Below are 23,167 nucleotides of genomic sequence, written 5' to 3'. Positions count from 1 at the left end.
GGAAAATTGCTCCATCCCAAAAGACATTATTGCGATAGAGCAGGCAGGTACTGAGATGGGACTAACAATGATCCAAACATTTTATTCCCTTCCTCAAGTTCGCACCGAGAAAGTCAATAGCCAGCCAGCCAAACACGCCAGCGTTTCCCAGCTAAACAGAACAAGACATCTAATCATAGTAACAGCAGAAAGAAAAACGAACAAACGCCGCCGGTATATGCCTCCCCGCCTGGCATCCTTTTGCCAAAAGATATCCCTCCTATATGCACCGAGCCAAAATTCAGGGCTTGACCTGACCAGAAAGAAAAACAACATCTAATGCGAGCCTCCACCACCACTGCCTCCTCTACCATGACTCCCATCTAGCAACAGCGTTGGCTTGATGTAGTCTTCGTCCAACTGTCTAAACAGGGCAGATGGGTCGTCTGTTCTGAACAGTTGTCTAATCGCAGCAGACGCTGTTAGTGGCGTGGAATGATTCCCACTCTCGCTGTTCTGGCCAGAGCCAAGGGTTGTGGCCGCAGTCGAAGCTGGTGGGATATCCCCTCCTGGCATAGGGCTCGACCTCCTCCTCGGCGCCGGTGGTGGCAAGTCTGAGATGTCAATGTCGCTCCCAAACTCAGAGTCAGTGTTACTGCTCCCCCCATTGTTGACACCCAACAACTCTGACCTCTCAAAGTCGTTGCTGTCCTTGGAGTTGTGTCCCTTTCTCCCATGGCTGGGTTTCCTCCTGTTTCCTGATGTCCAGCCCGCACCGTTGCTGTTATTACCGCCAACGTTATCCAATGCAACGGCCGACCCGCGGCTCCGACTTCTGGGATTGTATCCTATCCCACTATTGTCCGGTCGTTTGTAAAGTCCGCCTCCAATAGCCTCGATATCAAACTCGTCATCGGAATCCGCATCCTCTGTTACCCCAGTGCGGATTCCTAATATCTCGAGCATGCGGGCTGTAGTGCCGCCAAAGATGATGACGGTCAGCACCACTACAACAAGGACGGTCGCTTGCAGAGCTTGGGTTTCCTTCGCGGTAAAGCGGGCTGAGAGAGCGACGCCGACGGCTCCACGAAGACCGGCCCAGAAGAGCATGGCTTGGTAGCTGTAGGGCAACTCATCGGCTTCGCCACCACGTCGGGCGGCTCTATATCGGCGGAACCAGTTGATCGCTCGAGAAAGCGGGAAGACAGCGAGCCATCTTGCCGCACAGACGGAAACAACCGTGACAATGATCAACAGGGGCTGAAAGACGAGGTTCTTCTCCGTGAAGAGGGCCAGGCCTAGGTAGATAAAGATGAAGTTTTCAGACAGGTGAGCGAGAACTTGGAACAGGTACTTGGTCGTCAGCTGCGTTCGGCGGGACATGTTGAAGTAAGCGTAGTGCTTGAGCGTGATGCCGCAGAAGAGAAGCGATACAATTCCTGCGCACCAAGTTAATCCACGATTCTCAAGTACGGGCGCTTACGGGAAGACCTACCAGACATCTCAATAGCTTGAGAGAAAAAGTAGCTGGCATAAGCAATGAGCACAACCAAGCAACTCTCGATGGCTGGATACCGTCTGACATAGGTGTACTTCAAGGCGAGAGCAGTCATTACGCCCACAATGCAGCCAATCGCCAAACTGCCAAAGAACTCTTTCAAGAAGTACCAGATTCCATGCAGGATGCTGAAGATGCCAATACCCCCTGACCCGGAAGAATGCTTAGCCTGGGAAGCCTCGAAAATAACAATGGCCACGGCATCGTTCAGAATAGACTCGCCGAAGATGATGGTGTACAGCTTCGGGTCAACCTTGTACGAGTTGAAGATTGCCAAAATAGTGACCGGATCTGTGGCAGAAAGCGTTGCGCCGACGGCGATGGCATCGGTCCACGACACATCCAGCCCCTCGGGAGAGATTGCAGTGTAAAAGAAGAGCAAGACGCCAATCACAACGGCCGAGATGAGTGTTCCCGCAAAAGCAAAACTCAAGATTGTTCCTATATTTCGAAAAAAGTTGGCTTGGTGGAGTTCGTAACCGGACGAGAGAATAATCGGGGGAAGGAGCAGGTTGAAGAAGTATTGGTAGTTAAAGTTGACCAAGTCTCGGACGGAATCGAAGCCAGATACGCGGAGGATGAGACCGATGGTCATGCCTAGAAATATGTTGGTTAGGGTGAGGTTCGTCGGGGGCTGATGGAGGAGAATCGTTCGTACCGCCGAAGATGGATACGACAGTTTCATGAATAGCTGTGATCTTTCTCTGTTGTAGAGTGTAGCTCGTGCAGAACGACACAATGAGTAGCGACAGCAGAATAAATATGGCCCATGATGAGTATTTCTCCTGGTGGGGCGGGTCGGAGCCTGTATCGCGCAGTTAGCATGCTGTCAAGTGTCTCGAGATGTTCGTTCGGCGGGAGGGGGGAGTTCGGATGATGGATGTAGGGGATCGGGCATACCGGCGGGGTCTTCTTCCTCTCGTTCTGAAGCATTCTGTTAGAGCCTGTCTGTGGGATAGTTTGGGGTTGGGGAGGGAGAAAGGGGGGATGCGCGTACTGGCAAGTTCCACGAGGGAGCTCGCGACAACTTCTGACAGCATGGCGGCGTCTGTTGGACAGCGACAGCGGGCTTGGCCCCGGCGCGGACGAGGGTTGGGGAAGCTCAGTTCAACTCAGAGGTCACGGCAGGGCTCAGGACTCTCAGGCTCAAGGGAAGCGAAGGAGCATGAATTGGTAAAAGGTACGTAAGAGACGGACGGCGATGGCACGTCTGGACAGGCTGATTTGGTTGGCATTTGGTAAGCTCAACATCCCAAGTTTGAGACGTCGCCAGGTTCAAGAAAGTGTCCACAAGGATCGCTGCCGAGACCCGCCGATGACCATGAGGCGGCCAATCCGCGCAAGCCACCACCAACCGCCAACAGGGGAGCTTCCCAATCGGTGGGTCAATAGGCTTGGCACTTGGAGGGGAAGCATGTGTCTAAGTTGAGCTGTTCAGACATCTTGAACCTCACTCATAGCACCTATTGTTCTGCTATGTCCTGGGAAGGTCAGGATAAGGACTGTATAGCAGATGCTGTGTCAGTCTTCTCGGTCATATATCAAGCTCCAGCATCACTCTCGATATCCGCGTCCATATCCAACAATAAATACAAGATGGTCAAAAATACAACTCTGTGCTACTTCGCATCATCAGCCGGTTCAGCAAAATATCAACTACGGGCTCATGAAGCTGTCACCTGGGCTACTAGTGCTTGCTTGGGTTGGGATTAAATCGAGGCCATGTGAAGCCCCCGTATTGCTTCGTATTTTACACTGTGCACCATGGCAGCCACTGCTCCAAAACATGTGGTTCTGATCTGTTGCTGGAGTTGAAAGACAATCCCCAATACTCGGAACAAGTTGGAAGGAATGTTTGGTGGTTGTTTCTGCCAAGGATCCGAGTCAGAGATCTCAGACCTAATCAAAAGATTGGACGTTGAAGCAACAGTGCTGCGATCCATGGAACAAAGAATAACGGCCTGCTGTGGTTCCAATTGCCTGACATAATTAGTGCCCGCAAAATCCGGAGAAGCCTGTCGCTCGGCGCTGGGCCTTCCATGATGGCCCCTGCAGCTTCAAGAGATCCAGACCCGTGCCGCCTGGCGTCTCTTCTGATGGTTGTCATTCGTGGACCAACCAAGATCGAAGCTCAAGTTGCTCTGCATTGCAGTATCTTTTGTCACAGACCAGCCCTGCCTCCTCTAGATAGCCGGGGTTTTCTCGACTTGCTTCCGCAATCGCACCACTCGAACCACGACGGGTCTCGTGGCAGACGTTGACTTGGCCGCGTGATATTTTCACTCCTCTACAAGTTTATATCAGTTGCGAGCATCCCTCGGTGCCCTCCCAGCTCCGTCCAGTGCCACAGCCTCCTGTATTCGCCGCGACCTGTGCTCTCAGGGACGATCCCGGCACGGCCGAAACGCAGGCACCTCAGCTCTTCTTTCACAGGCACCTCCCACGCCCACTTCCGTCCTGCTTTTTGCCCAACCCGACCACCATTTACGATACCACCGATAGCTCATTCGCTCGAATCCAACACATCGAGAAAATAACAAACTCGCATAGAAGACGCCGTCGATTGTTTTTTTCCGTGCCAGGTCGAGCGACACGGAAGCGCGCGAACCGCCGTTGTTGCTGTGGCAGCTTCTAAGCTCTTGCTCCGCATGACGTCGTCGTTAGCAGCAATTCCAGATCGGGGCCACCCCGCAGGCGACAGCCAACGCCAACAGACATCAACACCCACGAATCAATCGGCCAAGGGCAAAGAACAGGCGAAATTATCAAGGACAGGCAACCCATCATCAGGTGGAAATGACCGTCAGCCAGTATTCGACACGGACAGTCTGAACGAGCAGTCGCCGCTGCTCTCTCCCTCCTCCGGCTCGGGTGAAGACGATGGCTTCATCCGCGCCCAAGCGCTCGATAACGGCGAGGATGACCACCAGGCGACTAAGAGTGTCTGGTATCTCATCCTCTTGACTATTAGTATCGGTGGCTTGCAGATCGCATGGTCGGTTGAGATGTCCAATGGCTCTCCTTACCTGCTCTCGCTCGGTCTGAGCAAGTCGTTGATGGCACTGGTCTGGATTGCCGGGCCGTTGTCGGGGACATTGGTGCAACCATATGTTGGCATGCTGAGCGACAATTGTCGTCTGAGCTGGGGCAAGCGCAAGCCATTCATGCTCGGAGGGGCTGCTGCCACCATCATATCGTTGATGTTCCTTGCCTGGACCAAAGACATCGTTGGGGGCTTCTTTGGCGTATTCGGAGCAGACCCAGAGTCGGCATTTGTGAAGAACTCCATTATCGTTATTGCAGTTTTGTGGGTGTATATTTTGGACTTTGCAATTAATACAGGTAGGTTATTGCACAGGACCGGATAGGAGGACTTGTGTGCTGACCAGCCATTGCAGTGCAAGCCGCGATTCGAGCGTTTATTGTCGACTGCGCACCCTCTCATCAGCAAGGTCAGTTATTCTATGCCCCTTGATTTAGTTCAAGTCTAACGCCTGTTACAGAGGTTGCGAATGCCATGGCAAGCAGGTTTGTCGGTATTGGAAACATTGCAGGCTACCTCGCTGGCTATACCGATCTGCCCAGTGTGCTCTGGTTTTTGGGTGATACCCAATTCAAGGACCTTTGCGCCATCGCGAGTATTGCGCTGGGAGTGACGGTTGTCGCTACCTGCATTTTTATCCGCGAACGAGATCCCCGACTCGAGGGGCCTCCCATCAAGGACAAGCCTGGCGTCCTCGCCTTCTTCAACAAGATCTTCACCTCCATTCAACGGCTACCGCCCCAGACCAGAAAAGTCTGCGAAGTCCAATTCTGCGCATGGATTGGCTTCTTCCCTATGCTCTTCTACACTTCGTCGTACATTGGCGAGATTTATGCCGAACCATATCTCGAGGCCAACCCGAACATGACCCCTGAGGAACTCGACAGGCTCTATGAAGACGCCACTCGGGAGGGAACCTTTGCGTTGCTCATCTTTGCGATCACTAGTCTGGCAACGAATGTGTTCCTCCCCTTCTTCATTGCACCAACATACACAACTCAACCTGGCAGTGCTGTTGTCTCCCCTGACGAGGGCGGCCCCAGCTCGCTCAAGGATTATGACGAGGAAAAGTCCTGGTTGGACTACCTCGTCATCCCCGGATTCACGCTTCGCCGCGCCTGGATGCTTGCCCAGATTCTCTTCACCTGCAGCATGCTTTGCACTGTTTTCGTGCGGACCGTCACAGCAGCCACAGTACTCATTGGCCTCGTCGGTATCACCTGGGCTCTTACTCTCTGGGCACCATGGGCTATCATCAGCGCCGAGATTTCCCGCCGCGACGAAGAGCGTCGCCAACAACGAGCGCAGAGGATGCTCTCACCCACCCGCGGAATGGACGGCTACAACTCCGATGAGGCCCGCGAGCTCGAATCAGGGGAAGACGCCGAAGCCGCCGACCAGGCCGGTGTCATCTTGGGGATCCACAACATGGCCATTGCTGCCCCTCAGATCATCGCCACCTTGCTCAGCAGTGTGATCTTCCAAATTTTCCAAAAGCCCCGCGGCGAGCCGGGAGACCACAGTATCGCGATTGTGCTGGCATTGGGTGGCATCACGGTGCTGATCTCGGCCTTCTTCATCCACCGCATCAGGGATGATCCGGATGTCCCCGCGGATATCATGAGCGCTGTCGAAGACGGCGACGCCCCTTCGCGGCCGGGCACAGCGCGCAGTAGGACGCGGAGCCATGAGCAGCTTCCCAGGGCGAGCTTGGAGAGAGCGACGCTGGTGAGGAATAAGAGCTTTGGTGGGATGGAGTATTAGATGCAAGCGATACCGGTTAGAATGTACGAGACATGGACTGAGAGAATCGTGTGTGTATGAGTGTGTGAGAAGAGGTGGAGCTGTGAAGCCTTGTTATGATGATGGTATACAATAATCGGAGATTTTCTTTTTGACAGGAATGGGACTGGAAGGAGTAAACATGTGTGCTTCTCTATCGTTTAGCATCATAGTTCTATATCTCTCTCTCTCTGTCTCTGTCTCTCACTTTTGACTTTTTATGATATCTTGTTGGGGTTCTGCTCCATAGTTGTTTGTTCTTGTTCATTTACATGTTGTTTTGACTGCTTCAATACAGTTTCATCTCCCCATTTACAATGGCTGTAATGTCCTGATACCTCGTTTGATATGTTGTCCATCTGCAATGCTGGTCACTGTTCTGTAAAGTTACTCTTCCACATGCCGTCAAGACGTAACATCTTCAGCCTTCTGCCCTAAACAACGCCACTTTCATCATTGTCTCCACCACAACCATAGACCAGAACCCAACCCAACCAACGGGGGTATATAGTTTTCGAATTCTAATCACAATTCCGTGGCGCGGTAGTATAGCGGTTATTACACTCCCAAGTTTGAGCGAGAAAAAAAAACCAGGTTTGACTCCTGGCCCGTCACACAGCGTTTGATGGGCAGCGTTCCCAGCGTTTCCTTTTTTATCTCTTTATTTTCCACACACACACACATACACACACATACACAACCAACAGCACAATGATTGAATGAATACTGATTATTAACTCTACTGCACATCTCTTTCTCCTGATCTCTGTATTGCCATCTCCCCCCTTGATCACTCACTCTCCCAATCATCAAGCACAACCTCATACTACATCAGCTGTCCATTCCCACCCCCCTCATCTTTATTGTCCCCCCCCTCTCCCCCCTTCTTCTTCTTCTGTTTCTCCCTCCCCAAAAGCGCCTCCACCACCCCGCCCCTTTCAAAATCCACAACCTCATCCACCTTCCTCCCTACCCAAGCCCACCTCACAAACCCATCCTGGTCAATCCCAAACGCGCCCCCCTGCTGCCATTTATTCTCTCCTTCGTACCTCCCATGAGGCTTATGCTCCAGATTGGTGACATTCACCGGCTTGGTGATGGGAACTTTGAGGTTCTCCACAAACCAGTCGTACCATGACCTGTTTTGGTGTAATCCCCAGGAATGGTAGAGTGACAAAGACGGGTCGGGGATGACGGTGGAGATGGACCAGAGGCCGCCGAGGGAGATGATCCAGGTGTCGGATTCGGAGGGGGGGGATTGGGTGATTGCTATACAGGTGATGGAGGGGTGGGTGGTGGAAAAGGTGGTGAGGTTGGTGAAAGCTTGTTCTGCGACTGTGAGGGGGTTAGCTTAGACACGAATATGGAGGTTGGGGGGTGGGGGGGGGGGAAAGATGGACTTACATGGACATCCGCAGTATCGAAGGAAGACTACCAGGAGGGGTTTGTCTGTTGGGAAGGTGATACTTTGCCCTAGGCTCGGGGCTCGGTCTCCTATCCTTGGGGGTTGTGTTTCTAGTTCTTTGTTGTCCACTGGTGGTGGCTGCTCCTGTTGGTTGTTGTTACCCCCGGCAGGCTGGAGAACAGAAGAGTAATACGACGGCGGGGGCAGTGCTTGCTGTTCCTCGTCGCGAAGGGGGTTGACTATAGCGTGTGAGTGTGCCTGTGGGGGAGGGCCTGGTGGAGAGGAGGGCCACATTCTGTGGTGGTATTATAGCGGATATCGTTAAGTCTGATTAATAGGCAGGGGAATGGAGGGTGTGTCCTGGTTGGGGGTCTGGTATTGGCAATGGTGATCTGCTCGAGTTGAGCCGCATGCATGGGTGGTGGTGATGTGCAAGTCAGGTAGGCACCTAGCTAAAGGGGTAGCTCCTACCACAAGCCAAGGTAGCTCACGCTGTCGTCATAAGGGCCCTAGCTTCAGCCTTCTTTGACCACTTCCTTCCCCCCATATTATCAACCCCAACCCCCAACCATTCTACCCGAGACATTCCCCATTCCAGAAGCCGAACCCCCCCTTGCCGCCATGCACCCCTATTTGCCACCCTTCATCACTTGTATGGAAACCAGGGTCCAGAAATTGCCTACTCTCTCACAAGACATCTTTATCATCGTTATTCGCAGACCATACCATCATTACCTATTCACACACCACATCGGAAGCACAACTCAAACTATTCGGCATCCCACGTTCCATTGCTAGCTAACCCCTCCCCCCTAACACTATTCATTCCCAGCTGTTGAACGCTTTACAACACAAACTCCCAACAAGCAAATGATTAAACCCCCACCATTATCAGCAAAGCTTGACAATCAAACCTTCCTTCCTTCCTCCCCCGACCAAAAACACCGCAAAAGAATAACACTACCATTTGACAAAACAAGAGCCAATCGATAATATTATCTCCCTGCCATCCTCCTCCCACATCGCTCATCAAACATCCCCCCACACATCTCCTTGATTGCCCTCCCTTTCCCTCCAATCACATCTCATCCTGCCCCAACTCAGGCCAGTAGTAGGTATATACCCCCTGACTCTCTCTTCCTAGAGAAACAACAACAACAACAACAACAACACAGTGTGTGTTTACCCTCTCTGCACCACTTGAAAAAACCGAGGGCCCTCAAACTCCATATACCCCTAGTGATAAATCCAGCAACCGAAAAAGAAAAAGAAAAAAGATATCAGTAACAAGTGAAAAAAAACAAGAGAAAAAAAAAGTCCACCTCCCCCGCCTCCCCAATCAATAATCCCATATTCCCATATGAGTAATAATTATACTCAGTCAATTAAAAACAAATCAACACCAGTGTCCCATGCACCACCCACACTCCGTTTCCTTTCCCTAAACCCACCATATAGCCCTTCAGCAGAAAGAATAGGAAAAAAAGGGTAATAAAACAGGCAATGTGAAACGAAAGAAAAAAGAGAGAAAAAAAATGCCCATGTTACCTGAGGATGATGCGTCCTCAGCTTTGACCAAACAAGAGTGGTGATAACAATGGATCGTTTGCCCGTGTCCGTGTTGACATCAATCACCACCACACAGAAACAAATAATGTACGAAAAAAGCTCAAACACTCTCCTGCGTCTCAGGATCTCCATTGGCATTCGTCCCCTGAGACTGCGACTGCGACTCCCCATTGGAACCAGGCTTGACGACCGTGGCGTGGAAACTGCTAATGCTTTGGAACCCCCTATTCTTTGTTAGCTTCTCGTCATCAAGATTGGCAAGACAAAAAAAAAAAATTACTCACTTCGTCAAATCAAACCCCTCCTCCTCCGGCATCCCAACCCCCACCTCCCCTTCCTCATCCTCCAACCCCCCAGGCGCGACGACAGCACCCACACTGCCCCCTCGTCTCGTCGGACTCTGCGGCGGCACACCCCCCACCGGGCTCTTGCTCCTCTCCCTCCTCGACTGCACAACCGGCGGTGGACTGCTAGCCACCTGCTGCTCCCCCTTCACATCCCCCCCCAAACCCCCCACCGGACCCCCCTTTGTCGGACTGCCCACCTCAAACCCCGCCGGTGCCTTCAGCGGTGTGCTCCCAAAATCAGCATACCTCCAAAACGGCGCCGGCGAACTAGTAGGCATGTGCTGACTCGGCCTCTGCGCCGTGCTCGGCGGCGCCAGCCTCGGGTGCACCCTCGGCGGGGCAGGCGTGACAAACTGCGACAAGTGATCCTCGTTCGCGTCGTAGCTCGACGTCAGCGTCGGCGAACCGGGAGCATTCTCCACCATGCCCAGAGCGCTCGAAGCCGCCGGCTTCCTCGCCGCCCGGGGCAACGGGCTGCCGTCAAGATCTTTTCCCGGCTCGTCAGGGAGGGGTTTCCTGGTCGCTCGGACGGGTGTGGAGTGAGCCGCTGCTTCGGTGGTGCGTAGAACCGTCCGGGGTTGCGGGGAACCAGAAGGGGAAACCTTTCTCTTTCGGGCAGAAGAGATGGGATCCCTGGCTGCGGCCATGTCGCGCGGTCCCGAGGTGATGTAGTTCAACTGGGCCGACGATGGTGAGGACGGATTACTAGACGCCCCGCGGTGGCCGCCTCGACCGACACGCCAGGTTTGCTTGATCATTTCTTCGCGGTTCTCGGCCACCAGCTGCCACTTCATGCCCTTGCCCGGCTCATCAGAGTGCCTTGCCACCTTTTCAAACGCTTTGTGTAGGGAAAGATTGTGACGGATGGAGTTCTGCCAGCCACCAGCTGGTTGATGGCGGTAGTAGGCATACTTGGTAGTGATAAAGTGGTAAATCCCCGCCAGTGTGCATTTGTGATCGGGCGTGGAAATGATGGCCTGTGTGATTAGCTGAGCGTAGCTGTATTGGGGCTTGATGTGCGCATTTTCATCGAGGCTCAGATCGACATCCGAGTTGGTCATCAAGATAGGCCCGGGAGTGGAATCAACATTCGGCCCCTTGACGCCCAACCCTACACGACGAATCGAGGGGGGCGTACCCGGTCGCTTGTAGTCGGGAGGCGCAGGCGCCAGCGTCTTTTGGGCACCATGACCTCGAGATGACTTGTTGGGTGAGCTCGAGTGAAGGCCATCACCCGAGGGAAGCGGATGGCGGACCGGCCGGACGGGAGCGGCAGCTGGTTCCGGCTTCCCGATTCCCGCGCGCTCCAGGTACTGTTTGTGTATGGCGAGCGGGCTAAGCTCAACAGGGAGGACAAACATCATCTCGACCCCGCCAATCTCGATAACCTCACCGCTCTTCAAAACGCCAGATTGCCCATTCCTCCAAGGGATGCCATCGACCTTGAGCGCATTGCGACCTTTGACCGTCAGGCGCCACGCCTCCTGGTCCCCATCAAAGTAGATGACGGCGTGCAGCCTCGAAATCATCTTACTAGGTCCGAGATCGACGTGAACGGCATTGTCGTCAGCGACAGGCGGAGCCGAGCTCCCCTGAGAGTCGGCCGGCGCTGGCGCAGGAGCAGGTGCGGCCGGAGGGTCGGGACAGCGTCCAATATTGACCTTGAGCTGCCTGATGAAATAAGTCCAATCCGAGGCGGCAAGCTTTGCATAGGCCTGAACACCCTCGTTATTGTTCTCGTGAAGCAGGTTTGAATGATCCCTGCTGGCCTGGACGAGCTGGTTCGGCTGCGCGGACGCGTGCAGACTACGGGACACCTTTGTTATAAGTTCCTCGTCCGTCAAGGGCGTAGTCGATTGGTCGGCGACATGCGAGGAATCACCCTCGTCGGCAGGCTCGACAGCCGCATCGGGAGCTTCGGCGACGTCGTCATTCTATCGTTTGACACATTACATGTTAGCGACCCATACATGATGATGGAGCTAGTGGGATGCAGGTCCAGGAAAAGGAGGGGGAGGGGTTCAAAGAAAACATTGACGATGCGGCTTCAGTTGCAAATGCGCCAGCGCCAGCGCGGGGTTGGAGATGGAGATGGGGTACCTTTTTACGACGCTTCGACGGGCGCGACGGGGAAGAGTGCTCGACGACAGCCTCGCTGCGAGTCTCTCTGCGGGCGCGTTGTGCGCGGGGTGAAGGCATTGTTGGATATTGTGTTTTTTTTTTATCTTTTTTTTTATTTGGATTGTCGCAAACAAGATGCGCCGGCTGTGACCATGGGTGTCGACGGCGTTCCGAGTGAGGGGTTGTTATCGGATGTGGACGAATGAATGGACAGCAGAGAGGTTGAGCCGCAGGGCAGCTGAGGAGAGCTCAAGGAGAGAGCTTTTTGCGGTTGGGAGTGGGTGATGCTGCTTCCTGGTTTCTAGCTGTCGCTCGGAGCTTGCTTGAATGCGACGCGCGCACTGGGGTTAGGAACTGGTGGGAGCACTCCGTGATAAACTTCAACTTGATCGACAGTAACAAGTTAAAAAGTAAAAATGTATAAAAAGGAGCGTGTGGAGTGTGAGTGGTCGGAGGGGCGATCCCGCGATTGCTTCGTTGGGAGACAATGACGAAGGAGTCCTCGGACTGGTCGAGTCGGCGCACTTTTGTTGGTGTTGGTTTGGTGAAGGTGGGCGATTGTTTAATTGACCACACGAACGCTGGTTTTTCGCGTCGGGCGATTCAAAGGCGCGCGACCCCTCGACTCAACCAATCACAGCCATGGATTCGCCCTTACAGTGGGGGCAACTGTGGAAACGCACGTGCAATCCTCGTCGACTTTGTTCGTCATCAAAGGAGTCGTCCCTCATCAATCCGGAGATAAAAAAGAGGTGGCAGGCAGGCAAAGTGGCTGTTTGCTTTCCCTGTTTTTATTCTCTGCCCAGCCTCGTCCCCAAAAGTTCAAGAAAATAAAATCAATAACTTTTTTGTGTCCCATGTGCAATCTCCAAGATATCCACTTGGCTGACACCTTATCTTGTGAGAGATAAAAAAAATAAAAAAAAAGTCAACCAAGGAAAGGGGTTGCGCTTTAAACTTAATTCACTGGTGGCTGCCCACACTTTGTCAGAGCATCGAGTCTCGAGCCATCTCCTGTCAAAGTCGGCAAACAATTCTGCAGGTACTGGAATCAACTCTGCAGTAATTAAACCAAGACCTCCATCAAAATGCAAACAAAGACAATCCCTCTCCTCAAGCTCCCATGTGAAAGCAGCCCCCCAAATAAAACCTGCCCAGCCTCCCAGTCAGGAGTATCCTTATAAAAAAAAAGGGGCTGTCAACAAACCTACCACTCTTCTCCCCCAGCCACCACCCACCAAAAAAACACGCCCAACCTCACAACCACAAAAACAAAACAATAAATCCACATCAGTCTGTAGGAGTGAAGATTTCTCATTTTTTTTCCCGCTTGTATATCTCCCCCCAAAAAAATAAACTCCCCCCTCCCGATTTTCCCATCACCCATCGCTGCATTTCCACCTTTTTCGCTTTGCGTCAATGATGTCTTGTTGTCTCCCTCCTTCCCTCAACCCCCATCCCATTTTATTCATCAATAAAATACCCTTTTTCCCCTTCCCTGTTTTGAGCCTTTCCAGCAGTAAAATATGTACAAGTGCCATGACGACGAAAAGAGAAAAAAGACAATAAGTACAAGAGGTTTGTGCATAAGAGCCATGTTTATGTGTCTTCATCCAACGCCCCGTGTGAGTGATGGAGAAAGGAAGCAAAAAAAAAATTGCCCTATGAGTTTATACAGTGACAGAAGATGATAAGAGATGGAAAAAACTTTTTTGTTCCCGAGAAAGTTTCCCCCCTCACCCTTTCCCGCACCAAACTTGCTGGAAAAGCTAGCCCCGAAACAAGGAAAAAGAACAGCGAGACAACGTCAAGAACTAGATTCAAGCAGTCCCGGAAGCGCCACCCCGTCTCTTGGGGTTGGCCTTACCAGGGCGCTTCTTGCCACCACCGCTCCCGCCCTTGGTCTTCTTGTCACCGCCCTCAATGTACTTCATAAGCTCATCGATGTTACGACTATCCTTGGTACTAGGAGCAGCTCCTCTGGCGCCAGGAAGCTGCGCGGGCGCACCAGTGACCGAACCCACGCCGACGCCGCTCGAGGTGAACTTGTAGCCGGCACGCGCCCTCTTGGCCGCAAGTTCCTTCGTCTGCCTGGCAATAGACACAGCATTGTGTGTCAACTGCGTAAGCCAGTGCTCGGCCTCCTTGGTGTTCTTGTCGTCCGCACCCAAGAGGGCCTTGAAGATGCTGTAGCTTTCCTTCATGCGGTCAACAGCAGCCTTCGCGTCCTGGTCGAGGGCAAGAGCCTGGGCGAGCTGGAAAAGAAGAGTGGCAGAGTTGATCGAGTTTCTGCCAAAGACCTGATCGCAGACCCGGAGAGACTCCTCAAACCACCGGCGAGACTCAGTGTAGGCCCTGATGCTCTGCAGCATCACCGCGTAGTTGTTGATCGTCGTGATGGTGTCTGGGTGGTCCGGTCCATAAATCAACTTCCACACGTCAAGCGCGTGCCTGGCGTACACGAGAGCAATCTTGCTGTCGCCACGCTGGTGGAGGAAGAGACTCAAGTTGAGGTAGTTCAACACCGTCTCGGCCGAGTCGATGCCAAGCGTCCGCTCGCTCACAATGACAGCCTTTCTGGCAAGCTCGACGGCCGCATCCTTCTGGTCTAGGTTGAAATACATCTGAGAAAGGGTGTGGTACATCTGAGCAACCTCGGGATGGACGAGGCCATAGATTTGCTCATGGAGAGAGAGGGACTCAAGAAGGAGGTCCTCGCCGATCTTCTTTTGACCTTGGTAAATAGATAGACGGCCAGCCTCGAGAGCCTCTTCGGCCAAGGCGCTCCTGGGGCAAGAGTCCTTGATGAGGGGCACCACGTTGACAAAGTCATCCGGGCTGAAGGTGTGCGGGACCGTGGTCGAGACAATGCTGGATGGGGAAGCATCACGAGCCTTCTTGCCCTTCTTCTTCTTGCTGCCGGTAGACTCAGCGGCAGCTTGGCCGTTAGTCTGGACTGGCGCAGGCGCCGGCGCAGCAGCAGCAGCGGCGGCATCAGCCTCAGACTGGGTGAAGTGGAACTTGGAGGCCTGAAGCTGAAGACCGAGCTTCAGGGCAGTCTCACGGAGCAGCTGCACGGGCCTGGCCTCGGTGTACCAGTTCTCGGCCAGAGTGTATCTGAAGCGGCGAGCCACTTCGTGCTGGACCTCCTCCCTGAGACTCTCAGGAGTAACCTTCTCAAAGGCAAGATCAGCATCGCTGAAAAGGGCGCGGTAGGCCTCGTCGATCTCAGCCTCGGGCTTGGGGTTGAGACCAAAGCCGAGAAGGCAATTGTAAAGGTGGGCGAAGCAGGCCGAGGTCAGCGACAAGGGCAGGCTCTTGAGGTACTTGGCAGCGATGTGCTTGAACGCTCTGGCGATCATCTCGCGCACACAGACCTCGCGGAAGCACTTGAGACGATCGCCATCAACCTTCTCCTCCTTGTCGGTCGTCTCCGGAACGCTCTTCTGGGCTAATTTGCCAAGGTAGCGCATGTTGATACCGCGGCGGTGGAGGAGAGCGCTCAAAGAGCGACCATCCATGGGGAAGCTGATATCTGACTCCTTGAGGTCGCGCAAGAGAGTGGGGATGACGGTTTCGGTGAGATACTTGCAAGCATCACGGACGTCTTGCTCGTCCTTGGTCATCTCCTCCTTCTCCTCGTCGGTCTGGGGGACCTGGCCGCTGAAGACATCGGGGTTCAGGGCAAACTTGAAGCCAGACATGTCTATCCTATCAGTCTTCTCCTCCTCCTTCTTCTCCTCGGCCTCCTCGGCACCCTCCTCCTTGGCTTCTCTCTCCTTCTCCTCCTCCTCCTTGATCTCCTCCTTGGTCTCCTCCTTGGTCTCCTCCTTGGTCTCCTCCTTGGTCTCCTCCTTGGTCTCCTCCTTGGCCTCCTCCTTGGTCTCCTCCTTAACCTCCTTGGTCTTCTTAGAGTCACGCTTGCTGACCTCAGCACTGAGATACTCGCGGGCCTTCTGCTTGCTCAAAGATTCAACGAGCTCAGGACGGAGGACAGTCATGCGGTGGGGGTACTCAGCACCCTCGGGGCTGGCCTCCTCCATCCACTGGATATCCAAGGGGGTGATGCGGTACAAGTCAAGGACGTACTTGCGACCGTCGGTTCCAAGAAGGCCCTTCATCTCAACACTGGCTTCGAGATCATGGCGCTTGTTCTCTTTGTCCCAAACGGCGTGCTTCTTGACCCGCAGATAGCTAGCAAGCGTCGCAAAGCCGGGGGCAAAGGCCTCATCGGCAGCAACGACATCCTTGCCATCAACAGCACCGTAGTGAATCTGGTTCTCACCAGGCTCGGGCTGCTTAAAGATGCCAGGTACTATGCTCTGACCGACAATCCGCTTGCCAAGGTAGTCAACGACAACGGTGCCAGGAGTGTAAAGACCGTCAATGTCGAGCTGGTTCACGAGCTTCACACCGAAAACGTCCTTGCCAGTAGCAACCTTGGCAGCCTCGTCGCCGCCCTCGCTGGTGAAGGTGCCGACGCCGTCAGCTCCGAACGAGAAGAAGACGTTGTTGTAGACAAAAATCTGCGCATCCCGGCCCTCGGTAGGGTTGAGAGGAGCAACCTCGCCACGAGCAACGAGAACGGCGCCGCGAGCAGCAGCGTCGTTGTAATCAGCGTGGAGTTTTGCGATAAGTCGCTCTCTGAAGACACGGTCCTGGATGGTATCCTTGGGCAATTCTCTGGCAGATTGAAACTCCTCGTTCCAGTCACGGAGCGAGTCGGTGTTCTCGGCACCACCGAGGAGGAAGGTCTCCTGTGATCTCGTAGGGTCGGCAATGTGAGCAACCAAAGGTGAGGAGGTGGATGGCACGAGCCATGGGGCGGATGGCACAGTGTTGCCGATCTGGAAAGTGGCGAGGGGATCCTTGCGATTAGCAAACTTCTGGAAGGCCTCGTAGCTTTCAGCAAACGATGGTGAGAGCTTCTCGAGAAGAGTGTACAAGGAGTGGGCCGAAATAACACCAGCCTTCTTGTCCTGCTTCGGTGATGGGTCGAACTTGCTGTTGGAAGAGTTGTTGACATAGAAACCACCGGCGTGGGAGGTAACCTGGAACTGCTCGCCCTCGTTTGTTGTGATGGTCAGGTAGAGCAAGTGGCCCTTTTGCCTGAGAGGCGCAGGAGGAGGGTTCCATGAGGACAAGGTGATCAGCTTGACAGTCTTTGGCGCAGCCTCGTGCTCCTTGGGAAGCAAAATAGAGGGGCTCACGCCCGCCTCGAAGTTGTACTCCTGGACAGCGACCTCGGCCCCGGCCTGCTTGTCAGCCTCGGCTACCACATCGTCAAAGACCGAAGCACCCGACAGGATGCCCTGTACCGTGTCGGTACGGTCCCCGGCGGCGCCAATCAACTCCCTGACCCTGATGAAGTGAATTCTGGCCTCCTTTTCGCTGTATGGGTCCTCCACCACATGCAACTCTGAATTGTTGGCGAGGCCCTCAACATCGGAAACGTTGATGAAGTCGTTGATGCGCTGCCCATTGTGCTCGAGGTGGAAACACGAGTATTGTACAGCAATCGGGTGTTCAATGATCGATTGTCTGATTTCGTGGATTTGTTCCAATGGTGACACCTGCGCTTCTGTCTTAGCATACTGCCTCCAACGCCATACATGGCACCACACAACATACCGGGAGTTCAAAGGTCTTATCGTCGTGGGGAAGAACGATCTTGACGATGAAGGGAGCGTCTATCAGGAAGGTTAGAGAGGATGGCATAGTGTAGATGAGGTGGGTAGGTGGTCACACACCTTCAAGCTGCTCCTCCTCCTCCTCCTCCACCACCTCTTCGGTCTGGGTCTCGGCAGGCTTCTCGACGTTTTGCTCGTCAGCTACTGGCTCCTCTGTAGGTTTTTCGCGTGTTAGACAAGCAGAACCACCACCATCATCATATAAGTGAGGGGTCGCATACTGGGAGGGGCAGCAGCAGCAGTGGTGGATGTTGCGTCAGCCATGTTGACTTAATTTCTTTTTCTAAGTTGCCGATATCGCAAGGATGCAATGCTGAGCAAAGACAAGGCGGCTGTAGAATGTGTTCTATAAAGATGTGGGTGCGACCTCCAGCCGTTGGTATTTCGAGATTTGCTGTCGAAGCAAAAAGTGGGTGAAAAAATTGGAAGTGTCGAGCGTCGAGCCAGGAATTGGAAGGAAAGGAAAGAAAGGCCCAATCAGAAGAATATACAGGCGTCCAGGGAAGGAAGAGACAGTCTATAGCGGACAGAAGGACTGTGTTTTTCTTTCGCTTGATCTGAGCCAACTGATGAGGGGTTCTTTTTTTATCTTTTTTGCGCTGAATATTCTTCTAACTTTTTTTTTTCTTTGCCGGCAACCTATGATGCAGATTTCAGGCCGGCCTAACGGGGCGGGGCGGAAACAATGCCGGCTCAGTGATCAACCCACTGAGTCAAGTATCCAAGTACCCCACACACGGGCCTCTCGTCGCCTCTCGGCACGAGTCGGGCGAGTCGGGATTTGAGCATCAGCGATGCGGTGCGGGAGACTTGGCGGGTTGGCGACTCTCCAGAATCCTGGGTGGCACGCTAGGCCGCATCCGGGGATGATGTAAACATATTGACCCCAGACAACGAATGAAAACATCCACTTCATTCATTCATTCATCGCGGCATCTCATCGACTTGACTTACACGACTTATTACGCACGCCGCTGCAATCGCTATCCATGCCTATTCGTACATAAATACAATACGTTACGCTTTATGTCTTTTGGAAATCAAGACTCTATAACGGCAACAAATGAGGGCGTCCGCGCCCGTGATGCAGGGGCTATGGACTGCCAAACAATGCCACCGTTTGCTCCGTCCTCTCTTGGCCCATATCGCCGCTCTCAAAAAGATCAAGGAACGGAAGGCTGCAGTTAGGCGCAACTCGGATTCAACACAGCCCCAGCAGAGCCAAATAACAAGAGGCCGGCCACGGAAAAGTGTCGTGCTCGGCAAGAGGGACAGAGGATATCCCGAGTCTGATGAAGAGTACTCGACCAAAAAGAAAGTGACTCGGAAATACTCTCGGAAAGGATCGCAAAGGTCACCAGCCGAGGATTCATCATCAGCGACAACCACACCCCCGAGAGATGGTACAGTAAGACAACGGAATCTACCAGGAGCCAGGCCTTCCCAAGATACTGTTTTCCCAACACCACATCTACGCCGCATCAGAAACCACGAGCAGTCTTCTCCTGTTATCCAAGAAAACAGAATTGAGATAACAGTCTGCGGCCACTGGAACTGCGTCAAGAGATGCAGGTTTGACGAGGAACTAGCCCGCCTTCGTTCATCTATTGATCCCGAAAGGCTTGCGCTATTTTATCATGTCGTCAAAGCCCTGGATTCATTATTGAAAAAGACCAGGCCAGATCGCGTTGAGAATATTGCGGCTCCCAGGTCTCTGATGGCAATGTGTCTCCGGAAGATACCAGCCTACATACGCTGGGAGAAGAAAGAGATCGAAAAGGATCAGGATTCACAACCAGAACCACAAGACTGCGGCGTCTCGTTCGAAATATACGACGAGTTGGAAGCCCTAGGGCCTGCTGATGGTTGGAAGAATCTCTGTCTGGCTGTACGAGCTCACAGCATACAGATTGTTCATGAAGCTGCTGAAGAGGGACTGTTTGACGACAACATAGTGGCCTTGCTGATCAGATTATGCCACGAATACCTACCGAGCAATGAATTCATGCCGCTTATTGATACATTCATATTCCGCCAGTACCCAAGACCAGCTTTGAGGGACAATGATTTTGATCATTGTCAAGCATTGCATCCCATACGAGTGATCCAAACGCTGGGTCACAGCACTGATCTTACACCCAATAAAGTAGCCTCACTACTTTCAGGTGGGTTCCTACCATCAGAGTGGATTCTGACGGGAGGCTTCAGAAAACTATGGCATTCAACCATCGCCCGGATAGCACAAATGAAGCCATGCGATGATGTGGTTGAGCTGGCCACCACCACTTTGACACTTCTCTGCGACCATGCCTCACCAACCCGACCAAGAGGCGTTGCTCAAACCCGCATTCGCGGCAAACCACAAAGTCAACTCGTCGACGCCATCGGAGCACTCGGAGCTGTCGTTCTTCTCAGCCAGGAAGGAAAGGACCAAGGGGCAGCTGCTTCGTCATCAACAGACCGAACATCCACCATCCGACGAAGGGTGCAATACGTGGTAGACACGTGCACCAAACAACTCAGACACCGCAAAAAGAAAGGTCGCAAGCTCGGAACCTACCTCTTTGCTCTTTGCTCCTTTCTCTGCGTCGACACGACTACCTCTTCTGCGGTGATAGAGTCATCATGGAGGGGTGTGCTCAATTGCAAGGGAAACGCCAGTCTGATGCTTCAGTATGATGCCACCATCGCATTGTTGGCATCGATAGTGCAGTACTGCGTTCGTGGGACGAGGTTGGACACGCACATGTATCTTTTGCAGCTGTGCGACAAGCTTCAGAAGTTGGATTTGCCCAGGGGGGCATTGAATAATATCCAGGTTGATGCTGCGTTTCGCGTGGCGGAAAGTACGGGGAACATGAGGGATCATGCTTTTGCGGAGGGGTTGAGGGCGAAGATGAACGCGGCTGCTACGCCGGTTCCGGAGGGGGGGAGGAGGAGGGGGAATTTTTCGGGTATCAAATGGGATGATGTTATTAGTGAGTGGGTTGCTGCTACGCCTGGGACGGTGGGGGGGAAGAAGGGGGTTGGTCGTGGTTCGATGGCGGCACGATCAGCAGGGATTGGGGAGGTGTTGGACTCTGAGGAGGAGAGTCAAGAGGACCACCATGGGGATGAAGTCAGTGATGAGAATGATGTCGACGCGGAAGATCTGGTGGATTTTGGCGAGCATGATTCGGAGCATGAAGAACCTCCATTTGCCACGGAAGAAGACAGCATTGAGCAGGGCACAGCACCCAACTCTTCCTCGGCGTCAGAGGACGACGACGACGATGTGGACCCAACCTCTCCTATCACGGAACCCTCCCCCTCCGAAGCCCAGCAAAACGACCAATCAGAAGTTGAGGACAACAACAAAGAGAACTTTTTCCCGGAAAACGACAACGACGACGGGTTTGACCAACCGCCCTCATCGCCTACAAAACCAAGCCGTGTTGTTCCGAAATGCCTCCTCTCGGCCAGACCAAGACGGCTATCAAGACCGATCACCAGAGGTGGTGATGAGCTAGGGATGGACTTGGACGGAAGCAGCAGTTCAGGAAAGAAGGTGTTGGTGACGAGAGGTAGCACGAGCAGTTGGCTCAACAGGAACAAGCCTGCGAGGTTTCGGCCGGCGAGGCCGTCGAGAGTGTCGTTGGGGGTTGGGGATAGCGCGACTGATGATAGTGATGATGAGTTGTCTATTCTCTGACCTATCACTACTACTACCTTTAGATGGGGCCATGTTTGAATTTGGCCGGTTTTGAGCACGCTACGAGCTTGGTTTGGATGGGAATAAGACGGGGAGGGCAGGTATGGCATTGCATGATGGGGTTGGAACTATGTTTGGGATGATAACTATGGGTGTGTGATTTTGTTTGGATGGGAAGAGTGAGCTCAGACCCTCACATGCGTACATTATGATGCGGTTGGTGAGACGTATATTGTTGGAAACTAAAGAATGCCTATTGATTTGAGCAGTCTTTTGGAGTTTGGGCTCCTGGAGTCATTTTTTAATAGACTAGGTGTGATGCAGGTTGCCAAGGACTGGTACAGGGTAGAGGGTCATCATGGACCATTGAACATATCTGTACAGAGGGAATAATTGTAATGAAGTTTTCAAGAAATGTGGTGTGAGAAGATATTGGATACGTATCGTCGTAGAGAATGTCCCATCAGACTCTCCATCTCATCGTCACATGGTAACGGTTGGTTAGGTGTCAATTCTAACTGCGGGACATGGTAGAAAATCTGAAACACTGAAGCCATCTCGCTTGGAACTGCCCGTCAACCCAACCCAACTTCCGTTTATTAGTATCAATTAGGCATGAAAACCCGGGTTTAGATCCATGCCGTTGCTCATATCATAATCTCGCTCATCTGATATGATCTCCGTGATACCCATGGGTAGTGGTGGGGTTGTTTGAGATCTTCGACATCTTTGGTGATGATGATTATGCGGGTTGCCGGCCCGCCTTTTGCTGAGTGAGACTTTGAGGAAAAGGTGTGAACCATGGGATATTACAAAATTGGGGTTTACAAATATCATCTCGCTTTGTACGGCTGATCAGTTGGGTGTACGGTGGGTGGGTGCGGTGTCTCTACCGTAGCCAAGGTACGGGGAAGGAGTAGCAGGAGAGGTTTCCACCAACCGGATACTTTCTTACGGTGAGGAATGGTGTAGTGGAGGTGGTGGGATATGACGAAAACAACAGAAAACAAAGACATGGTGGACAACTGCATGAGGCTATTCGGGCCATTTCCTCACACACACAGCAATGTAAGGGCAGGTGGGTAGGTTGGTGATAGTTCATGGCTGACTGACTGAACGCTGACGCAATACCCCGCTTCTCAAGGCTGTGATGTTGGATAATGAAGAACACATCCAGGACTATCGAACCCCCCGCGGATGTAGTGTAGCCCAATGTTTCATGACCGTTCCGATGGTGTGGGTAGCCGTTCGTTCACGAAAACTGAATGATGTGAGCTGAGAGACAACTTTACCCGAATACACTTACAACAAGATATGATGATTTACAAAACCGCCGATGTTAGAGTTGGTGAAAGTTTAGGAGAGAGTTCCCCAATGATCTGGATAGGTACGTTAGGGAGAGAGATGGTGATGTTTTGTCTCAATTTTTTTGTCCCAAAAGCTTGACTTGCTATCCCGACTATCGCCTCTACGCTCAAACGGCTGCTTGCGTAAGGCAACCCCGACCCCTTCCCCGGGCCATCATGAGAGGCCAGGTTGCATCGCTGCACCGCCGCCTCGCATTGCTTGCTGGGCAGACAGGCAAGCAGGTCCCTTCCAACGGCCGCCTTAGGGCTGGAGTTTCCAGCATCTTTTGAAAAGGCGCGGAGAGTGTGGCATGATGAGGATGAGGCTTTGCGATTTGGAAAGATAATGCACCGATTGTGTGCAATTTCTCAACAGGAGTCATCGGTTTGGAAACAACTGACAACAAACAAAAACATGCGGCCCGGTAGGGTTGGTCTCACTTGGTATCCCTAATATTGTCTCTCTTTTTGTCCTGTGGTGTCACCGTCCCTGGATCGATGCAAAAATGTTACTGTCATACTCTGGTTGGGACAGCGAGAGTCTAGACTCGGCAATAGGCAGTGAGGCGGCATGGCTGTGGACAGCTTTAAAACGCAAAAAAAGCCACCGGTATTCTCCTTCTGGGCTCTCCGTTT

At 52.9% G+C, this 23,167-nt stretch overlaps 6 protein-coding genes across 6 annotated transcripts; 2 read left to right on the top strand and 4 right to left on the bottom strand.

The window, feature by feature from the left end:
• Window positions 1-44: 44 nt before the first annotated feature.
• On the bottom strand, window positions 45-2,977 carry NHX1 (monovalent cation:H+ antiporter, CPA1 (nhx1)). The gene is made up of 5 exons (XM_062893424.1): window positions 2,535-2,977; window positions 2,438-2,461; window positions 2,196-2,342; window positions 1,475-2,134; window positions 45-1,418 (listed from the first exon to the last, which is right to left on the bottom strand). The coding sequence occupies exons 1-5, from the start codon at window positions 2,575-2,577 to the stop codon at window positions 316-318; spliced, it is 1,977 nt and encodes a 658-aa protein (XP_062739223.1). The 5' UTR covers window positions 2,578-2,977; the 3' UTR covers window positions 45-315.
• Window positions 2,978-3,752: 775 nt separating this feature from the next.
• On the top strand, window positions 3,753-6,636 carry QC762_705720 (uncharacterized protein). Its single transcript, XM_062893423.1, has 3 exons — window positions 3,753-4,879; window positions 4,936-4,989; window positions 5,041-6,636. Exons 1-3 carry the CDS (start codon window positions 4,186-4,188, stop codon window positions 6,342-6,344), a joined length of 2,052 nt encoding a protein of 683 aa, XP_062739222.1. The 5' UTR covers window positions 3,753-4,185; the 3' UTR covers window positions 6,345-6,636.
• A 434-nt stretch (window positions 6,637-7,070) lies between these two features.
• On the bottom strand, window positions 7,071-8,061 carry QC762_705710 (uncharacterized protein; the record flags this gene model as incomplete). Its single annotated transcript, XM_062893422.1, has 2 exons — window positions 7,071-7,697; window positions 7,767-8,061. The coding sequence occupies 2 exons, from the start codon at window positions 8,059-8,061 to the stop codon at window positions 7,189-7,191; spliced, it is 804 nt and encodes a 267-aa protein (XP_062739221.1). The 3' UTR covers window positions 7,071-7,188.
• Window positions 8,062-9,436: 1,375 nt separating this feature from the next.
• On the bottom strand, window positions 9,437-11,882 carry FKH2 (transcription factor; the record flags this gene model as incomplete). Its single annotated transcript, XM_062893421.1, has 3 exons — window positions 9,437-9,560; window positions 9,621-11,617; window positions 11,784-11,882. The coding sequence occupies 3 exons, from the start codon at window positions 11,880-11,882 to the stop codon at window positions 9,437-9,439; spliced, it is 2,220 nt and encodes a 739-aa protein (XP_062739220.1).
• A 1,742-nt stretch (window positions 11,883-13,624) lies between these two features.
• On the bottom strand, window positions 13,625-18,264 carry CLU1 (Intracellular distribution of mitochondria; the record flags this gene model as incomplete). The annotated part of the gene is made up of 4 exons (XM_062893420.1): window positions 17,716-18,264; window positions 17,555-17,647; window positions 17,436-17,494; window positions 13,625-17,377 (listed from the first exon to the last, which is right to left on the bottom strand). Exons 1-4 carry the CDS (start codon window positions 17,756-17,758, stop codon window positions 13,625-13,627), a joined length of 3,948 nt encoding a protein of 1,315 aa, XP_062739219.1. The 5' UTR covers window positions 17,759-18,264.
• A 293-nt stretch (window positions 18,265-18,557) lies between these two features.
• On the top strand, window positions 18,558-21,185 carry QC762_705670 (uncharacterized protein; the record flags this gene model as incomplete). The annotated part of the gene is made up of 1 exon (XM_062893419.1): window positions 18,558-21,185. One exon carries the CDS (start codon window positions 18,558-18,560, stop codon window positions 21,183-21,185), a length of 2,628 nt encoding a protein of 875 aa, XP_062739218.1.
• Window positions 21,186-23,167: the final 1,982 nt, after the last annotated feature.

This window comes from Podospora pseudocomata, chromosome 7, assembly GCF_035222375.1.
Source record: "Podospora pseudocomata strain CBS 415.72m chromosome 7, whole genome shotgun sequence".
Taxonomy (NCBI): Eukaryota; Fungi; Ascomycota; class Sordariomycetes; order Sordariales; family Podosporaceae; genus Podospora; species Podospora pseudocomata.
The sequence above is the reverse complement of the archived record's forward strand: the minus strand, read 5'-3'. Positions and strand labels throughout refer to the sequence as shown.